The 13,010-nt window shown below is 46.3% G+C and overlaps 1 protein-coding gene across 4 annotated transcripts in view; it reads left to right on the forward strand.

Annotated features, from left to right (window-relative positions):
- Window positions 1-13,010, forward strand: part of LOC113430010 (tubulin alpha-1 chain-like) — a 35,778-nt gene that overhangs the window by 20,678 nt on the left and 2,090 nt on the right. For all 4 annotated transcript variants that reach the window (XM_087968940.1, XM_087968939.1, XM_087968938.1 and 1 more), the window contains 2 exons: window positions 8,043-8,286; window positions 12,840-12,988. In XM_087968940.1, the coding sequence (XP_087825066.1) occupies window positions 8,043-8,286; window positions 12,840-12,988 (393 nt within the window). The remainder of the gene's footprint in view (window positions 1-8,042; window positions 8,287-12,839; window positions 12,989-13,010) is intronic.

Here is a 13,010-nt window from a genome sequence, read left to right on the forward strand (position 1 = left end):
GGAGACAAAAGCAAAAAATATCCGTAAAAATAGGCTTATTCCCCTCACCTCTTTGGAAAGGGTTGTTTTCAGCTGCGGGCGGAGGACGGGGCTAAACCTCAAACCATGGTTCTCCACGTGGCCCTCTGGGTGAACTCGGTCACACAGTGAGGCTTTCGTGTGGTTTTTTGTTTTGTTTTTTGTTTTGTTTCCATGTGGCTCGAGGCAGAGTAGAAATAGAATAGAGTTGGAAGGGACCTTGGAGGTAGTCTAGTCCAACCCCCACCCCCCGATTAGGCAGGAAACCCTACGCTACTTCAGACAAATGGTTGTCCAATCTCTTCTTAAAACCCTCCAGGGATGGAGAAGGAGGAAAAGGGAGGGAAGAGAAGAAGGAATAAGGAAGGAAAAACAATAGCAGAATAATAGTTGGAAGGGACCTTGGAGGTCATCTAGTCCAACCCCCTGCTCAGGCAGGAAACCCTAGGCCACTGACAATGTCCAATCTCTTCACTTCAGGCAGGAAACCTAGGCCACTTCAGACAAATGGTTGTCCAGTCTCTTCTTAAAAACACCTAGAGATGGAGAAGGAAGGGTGGGAGGGAAGAAGGAAAAAGAATAGCAGAAGAACGGACTAACAGAATCAGAAGGGACCTTGGAGGTCGTCTAGTCCAACCCCACCCCACCCCGCTTAGGCAGGAAACCTTACGCTACTTCAGACAAATGGTTGTCCAATCTCTTCTTAAAAACTTCCTCGCCTTACAACCACAACTGAGCCCAACGTTTCTTGTTACGAAGGGAGAACTTCGTTAAGCGAGTTTTGGCTCGTTTCCTCACTTTTATTGCCCTCGTTGTTAAATGAATTGCTGCCCTGGTTCAGTTAGTCACATAGTCGTTAAGGGAATCGGGCTTCCCATTGACTTTGCTTGTCAGGAGGTTCCCATGATCCCAGGACCGCCGTAAATACGAGTCACAGTTGCCAAGCCTCTTGAGTTTCGATCATGTCTCCGTGGGGGATGCTGCAGCGGTCATGAAGTGTGAAAAAACACTCGTAAGGTCGCCGTTACAACCTTGAACGGTCACTAAATGAACTGTCGTAAGTCGAGGACTGCCTGTAGTCCTTGATGTACCAGCAGGACCGAGACCGGAAGAATTTCCCTTTGGAAGCAAAGTTGGTTGTTAAGTGAGACCGATTTCTTTTTCTTTTTTTTGCGACATCTTTGGGCACGACGGTTAAGCGAATCCCAGGCGTGAAGTGAATCGGTCTAGTTGTTAAGCGGATCGCACGGTCATTAAGCGAAGCCGGCTGGGGAGTTTGCACCATGGGGATGCAGCAATAACAGATAATCAGAGTTGGAAGGGACCTTGTAGGTCATCTAGTCCAACCCCCTGCCCAAGCAGGAGACCCTACACCATTTCTGACAGAAGGCAGTCCAGTCTCTTCCTGAAGGCCTCCAGCAATGAAGCTCCCTCAACTTCTGAATAAGAGAATAATAACAGCTTAACGGAGGTTGGAAGGGACCTTGTAGGTCATCTAGTCCAACCCCCTGCCCAAGCTGGAGACCTTACACCATTTCTGACAAATGGCAGTCCAATCTCTTCTTGAAAGTCTCAAGTGATGAAGCTCCCACAACTTCCAAGGGCAACTTCTGTTCCATGGGTTGATTGTTCTCACTGTCAGAAAGTTTCTCCTTATTTCCAGGTTGAATCTCTCCTTGATCAGTTTCCATCCATTGTCCCTTGTCTGGCCTTTGGGTGCTTTAGAAAATAACTTGACCCCCTTTCTCCTCTCTGGGGCAGCCTCTCAAATATTGGAACATGGCTATCCTGTCTCCCCTGGTCCTTCTCTTTCTTAGACCAGCCAGGCCCAGTTCCTGCAACCATTCATCGTAAGTTTTAGTCTCCAGTCCCCTCATCATCCTGGTTGCTCTTCTCTGCACTTTTTCCAGAGTCTCAACCTCTTTTTTATAGTGGGGTGACCAAAACTGGATGCAGGACTCTAGGTGTGGTCTTACTAAGGCTTTATAGAGTGGTATTAGGACCTCCCTTGATCCTGATTGTATCCCTCTGTTAATGCAACTTAGGATTGCATTGGCTTTTTTGGCTGCCGCTGCACACGGCTGGCTCCTATTTAGCTGGTTGTCCACTAAGACTCCAAGATCTCTCTCCCAGTTCCTGCTATTGAGCCTGGTTTCACCCAGTCTGTATGTGTCCTTTGGGTTTTCCTTGCCTAAGTGTAAGAGTTTAATTTTCTCTCCATTGAAAAATGGTCATAATTCCCTTTTGGAGGGCCGTTGTAACTTTGGTCGTTGAATGAATCATTGCAAGTTGAAGTGTATATCTGCACAGGGTGGTATAGAGGGTCCTCGGCTTACAACAGTTTGTTTAGCGACCGTTCAAAGTTACGACGGCCGCTGTAAAAAAGCCACTTAACGACTGTTTTTCCCACACTTACGACCCTTGCAACCTCCCCATAACCATGTCGTTCATGCATTCGGAGGCTTGGCAACTGCTTCATCTTTATGACGGTCGCACATGATCCAAAGTCAAATGCTGAGTCGCGTTTATGACAGCGGCAGCGTGATCCCCTTTTACGACCTTCTGACCAGCACAGTCAATTGGGAAAGCCGGGTTCCCTTAACGGCCGCGTGACTAACTTGAACAGGTTCCGTGCTCCGCTTAACAACTAGTGGCAAGGAAAGTCGTGAAAATGGGGCAAAACTCACTCAGCAACCGAAATTTTGGGCTCAATTGTGGTCATAAGTCAAGGACTATCTGTAGAGCTAGGTAACTTGAAGCTTTTGAGTAACACGCAGTTGGAGTCTGTGTAATTGGTGTTTTTCTCCAGTTTGGCAGTGTGAAGATGGATAGACTTCAACACAACAGTAGGAATTCTGGGAGTTGAAGTCCTCATGTCTTAAAGTTTTGAAGTTTGGCTGGCTGGGGAATTCTGGGAGTTGAAGTCCTCCTCTCTTAAAGTTTTGAAGTTTGGCTTGCTGGGGAATTCTGGGAGTTGAAGTCCTCATGTCTTAAAGTTTTGAAGTTTGGCTGGCTGGGGAATTCTGGGAGTTGAAGTCCTCCTCTCTTAAAGTTTTGAAGTTTGGCTGGCTGGGGAATTCTGGGAGTTGAAGTCCTCCTCTCTTAAAGTTTTGAAGTTTGGCTGGCTGGGGAATTCTGGGAGTTGAAGTTCTCCTCTCTTAACGTTTTGAAGTTTGGCTGACTGGGGAATTCTGGGAGTTGAAGTCCTCCTGTCTTAAAAGTTAGCAAGTTTGGCTGGCTGGGGAACTCAATTGTGGTCATAAGTCGAGGACTACCTGTCCTCATGGGATTCACTGATTGATTGCAGCAAGTGCTCGTGAAATCGGTTGTGACCCACTTAATAACCACCTTGTTTAGTGACAGAAGTTCCAGTTTCAACTGTGGTCTTAAGGGCGATGATTTTACCTGTCGGGAGTTGTTCTTCGAATTCCGAAGAACCTCTTGCACATCCTACAAAGATCTTAGGTACAACAAGCTCTCCACAAAGTCATAATCATTGTTAGAAAACTTGGGATTTAAAGTCGAGGAGTCAGCCTTGGAACTCCACAGGGTAAAACATTCTTTTCCAATCTATTCTGGCAAACTCTCAAACGGACTAAATAATTCACAGATGTTCTGCCTGCAAACACACCCATGTTTTCCCCTCCTTTCCAGAGTAAGCAGTATTATGCAAATTCCAAATTGCAAAAAGAAAGAAATTGCTAAGCAAAAAAAATGTGAAGGCAGATAAGCTGAAAGGAAAAGAATCGTAGCCAAATGTAGAGTTTGCATTGAGGCCGTTTTCTCTGTAGATTTTCCTAGGTTTGCAAAACCATCTTTTCTTTTTTTTAAATCTACCACATTTATATTTTTATATTTATACTAGCTGGATACCCTGTGCTTCACTACGAAACTGTGTGGTCGGGCTTACTTTTGGGGGAGGAAAATAAAGATTAAAAAAATTCTGCCTCTGCCTCTCAGCGTCCATCGGTATTCATCTGGCTAGCGTCCTGTCAGTGTGTGAGAGAATTGAGGGCTGTTTGGAAACTGAAATAGTATTTGCTGTGTGAGCAAGGAGACAGCAAGGAGCCTGGGGGTGGCTTAGCTCAACCGTTCTGGACTAAAGCTGCTTGCTGCTGTGAAACTGAAACTGAAATTCCTCTGCTTGTGTTTTGCATTTGGAAGAGATTTCTTTTTTCAGGTGTGGGGGGGGGGAGTCGAACTCCTTAGCATCAGAGCGTGTTAATAAGAATAATAATATAGGAAATACTCTAAATGCTCTGATGGTCATTTCGAAAATTCCTTTCTTAGTGAGCCCCTAGAAGCCAAGAGGAAAATACGTGCCAAATTTCAAGTTTGTAGGCTTTACGGTTCTGGAGATTTTGTGATGATGCGTGAGTGGAATTTCGCTTTGATAGATAGATAGATAGATAGATAGATAGATAGATAGATAGATAGATAGATGATAGATAGATAGATAGATAGATAGATAGATAGATAGATAGATAGATAGGATAGATAGATAGATAGATAGATAGATAGATAGATAGATAGATAGATAGATAGATAGATAGATAGATAGATAGATAGATAGATAGATAGAGATAGATAGATGATAGATAGATAGATAGATAGATAGATAGATAGATAGATAGATAGATGATAGATAGATAGATAGATAGATAGATAGATAGATAGATAGATACATAGATAGCAGATAGATAGAGATAGATAGATAGATAGATTAGATAGATAGATAGATAGATAGATAGATAGATAGATAGATAGATAGATGATAGATAGATACATAGATAGATAGGATAGATAGGGATAGATAGATAGATAGATAGATAGATAGATAGATAGATAGATAGATGAATGATAGATAGATAGATAGATAGATAGATAGATAGATAGATAGATAGATAGATAGATAGATAGATAGATAGATAGATAGATAGATAGATAGATAGATAGATAGATAGATAGATAGATAGATAGATAGATAGATAGATAGATAGATAGATAGATAGATTTTAACAACTTGTTTTAAGATTCGGACTTGATTTGAAAGTGGATTTTAAAATTCTTGTATGACACATACAAGAATGATGTGGGAGAAAGATGTTACGCCGCGTGTATAAAAGAAATCAGCTGATGTTTTTATACATAAAAAAGATAGACAGTCCTTGACTTACAACAGTTCGCTTAGTAACCATTTGACGTTTGAAATGGCACTGAAAAAAAGAACTTGGGACCGTTTTTCACAGTTATGACCTTTCCAGCATCCCCGTGATCAGGTCATCCAAATCCGGACAACTGGTTCATACTTATGACCGTTGCTGTGTCCTGTTGGAAGAATTATCCTTCTGGGTTCAGTTCCAAGTGGGGAAGATACTGGAAACATGGAGGCTGTTTGGAAACATGGCTTAATGTTGGACAGGACCACATGGGCTTAGAGCTCCGAAGGGAAAAGGATGATAAAAGGGGCAGAAACGCTGAGAGCGCCTGGGTTTTATGCCCTCGGTTGGGATTTGAATTGGAACTTGTATTCTGATTGGTTGTCAGACTCCCATGGGGCCGTGCGGGGGCAACTCGGTAGGCTGTCCTGAGTCCCAGGCTTGGTTGAGCCTTTGCTAGATGATGACGTCATGGAAAAGGCTTTGGGCATTTCCTATTATGGCTCCGCCTGGAGTAGGTCTTTGTTATGTAAAATAGGCTGGCCCAGGCCAGAGTAATGGTCCATTAGCAAAGGTTGGGAGGAGGGGGGCTGAGTTTCTGGTTCTGAGGTGAGTTTGTGTCTCTCTACTTTTCTTTTTAGGGGAAATATTCTGCCTTTTTTTTTTTTTTAGTATATATCCTAAAATATTTCATTTTCCTAGGAGAGGGGCGGGTTTTAATTTCCAACATTCCCAAGGTCACGCGATTTCCCCCCCCCTCCTTTTTGCGACCTTCTGACAAGCCAAATCGACGGGGAAGCCAGATTCACTCCACAACCAGGTGACTAACTTACACCAGCTGCAGTTGATTCGCTTAACAACGGTGGCAGGGAACTTCGTCAATTCACTGAACGAATGTCTCACTTCATGTTCAGACCAAGGCTTCCCTTGACAGTAACGATCACACACTGTTCCCAAAAACCTTTTTTTGTTTTTAAATTTCAACAGTTGTGAATTTTAGTCATTCGCAGCCCGTAATGAGTCTCCCAGCAGTTTGTAAATAGCCCCACAAAAGTCTGCCACAGTCTTTTCGGGATAAGGCTGATAAGCACCCACCTTTATCTCCCTTGAAATGCTGCCAACGACTAAATTGCCAATTAGCTATACGAGGCCAAACAGAGCACAAAGTCCACACAGAGCTTCAGAGTTTTAAACCAACCAGAATGAACAAAGTTGCTTCCTGCAAAGGCTCCTGTCCCTTCGCTCCTCCTTTACATCACTTGGGAGGGGCCAATCACCTCCAAGACTTACTCCCGAGTCGCCGCTTTTGATCTAACTGTTCTTGCCTTCTGGCAGCTCTGTACAAGCGCACACTGGGAACAGGCTCCTGCTGTTCCTCTTCCTCGCTGATGTCAGATTCTGGAGGCTCCGCACATAACTCCCTGATCTGACCCAACCGGGTTCCCAGAGAGCAAACACAGACCAAGGCAGCAGCCCCCCACCCTTTAAGGTTTAATCACAATTCTCTTCCTTTACCGATAAAAGGCTGCTTTTCCAACACTTAGGTCCGACAAGAAAGAGCCTTACGAAGTTTGTCAAGGCAGCCAAAAAACCCAGAGATAGGAACTTAATTGACAAGATTCTCCAAACGTGAACTAAGATGTCCACCAGTTGAGTTTCAGAGCTTCTTTGCTGTCTGCAAAGAACGCTTTTCCAAAACCTGGTTTTTATCCTCTTGAGGGAGGAGGGGCCATTACCTTGCAGCCTTACTCCTGAGTCGCCCGTGCTGCTGTAATTCTTTCCTCCGAGCGATCCTTCGTGCACGTGCCCTTGGCCCAGGCTCCTCGGGAACCTCCTCATCGTTGCTACTGCCAGCCCTCCCAATCTCTGAAGGCAGAAGTCCACTCCCTGATGGTCCTGGCCCCTCACCTGAGTCCTCGCTCTCCTCAGCCATCTGCACCTGCTGCCGGCTGACCACAACACTCCCAGGTGGCCCCGGCCCATCTCGGTGTCGGACGCAGATCCCTCGTCCGAGCCCTCCCCAGACTCCAGGACTGGCCCATGTTCCTCCCCACTGTCCAACCCTGCTGCCAGCTCTGCAGGCCGCCCACAAACACTTAACGACAGAAATGTTGGATTCCATTGTCATCGTCAGTCGAGGACTGCCTGTCCAAATAACAAACCAAGAGAACGACCCGGATAATATTCTTCCGCCGGATACAGATCATCCCTCGACTTACAACCCCAATGGAGCCCCAACATTTCTGTTGCTCCGCAAAACCGTTCTTCAGTTTGGCCGCGTTTTATGACCTTTCCGGGCCCCGTTGCTAAGTGAATCGTAGAGCGATTCAGCGGATATATTCTCCTCACGCCCAAAGAGAGAGAGAAATTATTTGCCTCTAGCTAGGATCGAACCCACAGCTTCCTGATTGAGAGGCGAGAGCTCCACCTCTAGGCCACCGCACCCACTCAAAATAGAATAGAACAAATCATCTTCATCGTCATTTAACGAACCCATAATCCCTTGCATTGGGGTGGAGTCTGAGCAACTGAATGGAGCTAGCAGAGTTGTTTTACTGGCTGGATGCTCTTCCTGTCACCAGTACAGAGTTTTGTTCAGCAGATATATTCTCATTGCTCCCAGAGAGAGAGAGAGAGAGAGAGAGAGAGAGAGAGAGACAGAGAGAGAGGGAAATATCTGCTTCTACCTAGGATCGAACCCACAGCCTCCTGATTGAAAGGCAAGAGCTCCACCTCTAGGCCACCGCACCACTCCAAGGTTGTTGTTTTTTTAAAAAAAAACAAAAAACGCTGAAATGCAGATGCTTAAAATTTAGCCAGATGTTGCCGACCCTACATGTTGAAGTCCTCTGCTCTTTTTCCCAGAGGGAATGTCTCTCGATCCACATCGGCCAGGCGGGAGTCCAAATGGGGAACGCCTGCTGGGAACTTTACTGCCTGGAACATGGGATTCAGGCGGATGGCACCATCCTGGGCAACCAAGCCGCTCCGAAGGTCGTGCCCGAGACCGAGCAAGTGGATTCCTCTTTCGAGACCTTCTTTTGCGAGACGGCCTCCGGGAAGCACGTGCCTCGGGCGGTCTTCGTGGACCTGGAACCCACCGTCATTGGTAAGTGACTTGACCAAAATCTCTTGGAAGAGGAAGAAGAAGAAGGAGATGAAGAGCATCTATTGAGGTTCTTCAACAAGACTTAGATTACAAGGGTCTTCAAACTTGGCAAGTTTAAGAGACTTATGGACTTCCAACTCCCAGAATTCCTGAGCTAAGATGACTGGAGGAGGAATTCGGGGGGCGGAAGTCCACAAGTCTTAAAGCTGTCAAGTTTGAAGACCCTGGTCTATCTCATCTATGTCTGTCTGTCTATTGTGGTCTATCTCATCTATGTCTATCTGTCTATTGTCTCCTCATCCATCCATCCATTTAAAATTATGAGTTTGGTGGTCCCTGAGATCCAAAAAGGTTGGCGACCTCTGCTTTGGAGAATAGCTTGGCCCCCTCTTCTTTGGGGGAGCCCCTCAAATATTGGAAGACTGCTATCATGCTACTCCACCCCACCCCACCCCACAATCCTTCTCTGTGTTAGTCTTTTGGATCTCACGGACCCCCCAAACTCATAATTTAAAATCCCGCGGATCAGAGACCCTGGGAAAAATCCCCCAAAAAGTCTGCAGGAAAATCCCTCACCCCGTTTTCCTACCGATCGATCGTTCTTTATTTGGGATCCCAGGATACTGTCTCCAGCTCCGTTCTCAGGGGGAAAGAGAGGGGGGGAGAGACTTTTGGCTGCATGCAAGGAAAGCAGCAGAAGCCGCAGAAGTCTTTCTTTCTCTTTCCCAAAACTCCGCCAGAAATGAGTCTTTGTCGGCGCAGCCTTTTGGAGCAGGAGGCCTTGCAGGGTCCCAAAGACTCATTTCTGGCGGAGTTTGGGAGAGAGAAAGAAAGACTTCTGCTGCTTTCCTTGCATGCAGCCAAAAGCAGAAGAAGAAAGAAGCGGAAAGAAGCCGCCCGGTGGCCAGGCCAGGTGCGTGGGGCACGTGGGGCAAGTTCCCCCCCTCTCTGCCCGTTCCCCCCTCCCCTCACTACCTCATGTTGTTCGCAATGCAAGCGACGCAAACCTTGTGTTCCCACGAGCCACGTGGGCGGTCGCAGCCTTGTGTTCCCCCATAGGCTGAATTCGTTAGTTTACTTTATTGTGACTGCACCTCGTACAACGCAATCAAACCTCATCTTCAGTGCACATCACAGCCATGAAAATAAACACAAACACACCTCCTTCACACTCCCCATTAATTGCTTTGGGGGGGGGGACATGTCTCTGCGGACCACCAAAATTTTCTCGCGGATCACCAGTGGTCCGCGGCCCGCTGGTTGGCAACCCCTGTGTTAAGCATGGATTCCCCAACGGGTGTTAAGGAAAACAAACTAAACAGAACGTGCAGCGAAGTCAGATAGGAAGACAGGTAAATGTGTGAGATAAGTTTTCTAGTTAACACGCAGTAAAAATACAGACACGCTTGTGCTATCAAAAATATTGTTTATTCCATTTAAGAATTATAGCATAGTCAAATAAACGGTCCATTAGTCATATATCAATTTCAGTCAAGTCTTGTCGGGGATACTCTATTTGCAAAGTCCGTGTTGAATAGCCAATGTCAGTTCACTTACAATAAATCAGTCCAATCTTTATCTTTTCTCCGTTGAGAAAAATCAACACTCCTTTTACTCTCCCCGCTCCAGCAAGAACGCAGTCATCAATCCATCCAGTAATTAGGGATCTTCAAGCCAGAGAGAGCGAGCTGCAATTGCCTCGCTTCTTATATAGTGCTTTTACAACCACACCCTTAATTACATTCTTGCAGTTAAAGTTACACACACTTTAACTAACAAACCATGATACCTTATTTATTATTTTTACCCAAAACAGTTAGGGTAAACAATGTTATCCCTAACACCCTGGACTAGAGATACCGTATGTGTAGCCTTATGTTAGGTAGCCAGGTTTAAATGCCGTCCATCATTTCTTTGCACCCTTTGGGACTGTGTCCTTCCTGACCCCTTGAAGTCTCTTTTTCAACTCCTGGGTGGTTTCTGGTACAAATAAGCGATTGTGCGGTTTTCGTGACAAAAGATGGAAGTGTTTTTTGTTTTTTGTTTTTAACCATTGATGCCGCCTTGTTTGGACTTCCCGGCTGAAGCCAACAATCGTGAGGTTTCCTGTTGGCGCCTATCACGCTCTGAAGTGGGCCCGGTCTGTGTAGCTGTAGAGATTAGGGAAGGTTAGCCAGCCCAGCTCTCTGCAGCCACCCAAACAGTCACAGGAAATGCGGAAGGATGTTATATTTGCACTTGTGCCTTGCCCCGAAACGTCCTTTTTTGAAATCGCAAGCTTAATTAAAAATAAAATTACAAAAGAAAAATATATTTCTTTAGCGCGCTCTATCCCTAAACTGCAGCTTTCCTTAATGTTTCTTGCCTGGTGCCTTTAAAAGCTGCTGGAATTTATTTACCCACAGCTGTCTTGAGGAAGCTTTTTCGGGAAGAGGTTCCTTGTTTTTCATGAAATGTGTATTTATTCCTTCAATCAAATTGCAAGTAGGAAATTTAATGCAATTTGTGAAACACGACGCTACTTATTTATTAAATAGCAGGTCTTCTCCATGAAAACTGGGGAGGAATTTGATCTCTGAACATCGGGGAAATTAAGCGATCAGCAATATTGATTGGCAGGAAGGAAGCTGATTTCACGATACACAACATGACACAATCTGCAGAAAGTTCCAGAACCTCTGAACTGTAACACTCCCTGAGCCCTAAAAAAGCACCACTTGTTAATAAATGGCATTTTACATACTCAAAATGATTGCCACAAACCTGATGTAGAAAACAAGTAAGATTGGGAAAGGTTGAACCAATCGACAATAACCAATAGAATATTTGTAGTTGAAGGATCGAATTGTGGCGTCCTCGGTGCTCTCTGGGCTTCGTTGGTCCTTGCAGACGTTTCACGACCCAACTAGGTCACGTCATCAGTTCTGGAAAGGGAGTGGGGTTTGTGGAGAGCAGAAGGAGGATAAGGGGAGGAGGAAGAGGATTGTGGGGTCCTCTGTGCTCTCTGAGCTTTTCTTGTCGATGTTTCATGACCCAACTAGATAACATCAATGCATAGAAGCTAAGGCAGAAGCCTTCGAGCACTGATGATATTACCTCGTCAGGTCATGAAACGTCTGCAAGGAAACAACCAGAGCATTAAGGACCCCACAGTCTTCTTTCTCCTCCTCCTCCTCCTCCTCTCCACAAACTCCACTCCCTTCTAACACTGATGATGTTACCTAGTTGGGTCATGAAACGTCCACAAGGAAACTCCGAAGCTCAGAGTGCACCAAGGACCCCACAATCCTCCTCCTTCTTCCTCTTCCTCCTCCTTCCCCTGCCCTACTCCTTCTTCCTCCTTTCTTCTTCTTCCTCCTCCTCCTCCTTCTTCCTCCCCCTCTCCCTCCTCCTCCATCTTCCTCTTCCTTCCTCCTTTTTCTTCCCTTCTTTCTTCCTCCTCCTCTCTTCTTCTCTTCCTCCCCCTCCTCCTCCTCCTCCTTCTTCCTTCTCCTCCTATCTTCCTCTTCCTTCCTCCTCCTTTTTTCTTCCCTTCTTTCTTCCTCCTCTTCTTTTTCCTCTTCTTCTTCCTCTCTCCTCTTCCTCCCCTCCTCCCCTCTCCTCCTCCTCCTTCTTCCTTCTCCTCCTATCTTCCTCTTCCTTCCTCCTCCTTTTTTCTTCCCTTCTTCTTTCTTCCTCCTCCTCTTCTTTTTCCTCTTCTTCTTCCTCTTCCTCCCCCTCCTCCCCTCTCCTCCTCCTCCTTCTTCCTTCTCCTCCTGTCTTCCTCTTCCTTCCTCCTCCTTTTTCTTCCCTTCTTCTTTCTTTCTCCTCTTCTTTTCCTCTTCTTCTTCTTCTTCCTCCCCTCCTCCCCCTCCTTCCTTCTCCTATCTTCCTCTTCCTTCCTCCTCCTTTTTCTTCGCTTCTTCTTTCTTCCTCCTCCTCCTTTTTCCTCTTCTCCTCCTCTTCCTCTTCCTCCCCTCCTCCCCGTCCTCCTCCTCCTCCTTCTTCCTCCTCCTCCTATCTTCCTCTTCCTTCCTCCTCCTTTTTCTTCCCTTCTTTCTTCCTCCCTCCTCCTTTTTCCTCTTCTTCCTCCTCCTCCTCTTCCTCCCCGTCCTCCCCTCCTCCTTCTCCTTCCCTCCTATCTTCCTCTTCCTTCCTCCTCCTTTTTCCTTCCCTTCTTCTTTCTCCCTCCTCCTTCCTCTTCCTCCTCCTCTTCTATCACCCTCCCCGCTACAAATAGCATTCCATTCTAGCACTGATGTTATCCCCTAGCCAGAGAGCTCCTAGTATCCCAAACTCCTCCTCCTCCTCCTTTTCCACACACCCCACTCCCTTGTAGCACTGACAATATTACCAAGTGGGGTCGTGAAACGTCCACGAGGGGAAAAAAACAAAAACACACCCCAAGCTCAGAGATCCACAAAGACCCCACCATCCTACGGGGAAAGCATTCTCCTTCCCTTCCCTTCTTGTAACTTTTCCCCTTGGCTCATCGACTGGGCGTTTTTCACAAGGGGGTGGGGGCTTTTGGTGGATGGGGCCCCGTCAGCTCACTCTTCTCCCTCTCTGGCCAGACGAGATCCGCACAGGGACCTACCACTCCCTCTTCCACCCGGAGCAGCTGATCAGCGGCAAGGAGGACGCCGCCAACAATTACGCCCGAGGCCACTACACCATCGGCAAAGAGATCATCGATACCGTCCTGGGCAGGATTCGCAAAATGGCAAGTCAACGCGTCCTTCCCC

This window comes from Notechis scutatus, chromosome 6 (assembly GCF_049901735.1).
Source record: "Notechis scutatus isolate UNSWTSFEM ecotype Mainland chromosome 6, rNotScu1.2, whole genome shotgun sequence".
Taxonomy (NCBI): domain Eukaryota; kingdom Metazoa; phylum Chordata; class Lepidosauria; order Squamata; family Elapidae; genus Notechis; species Notechis scutatus.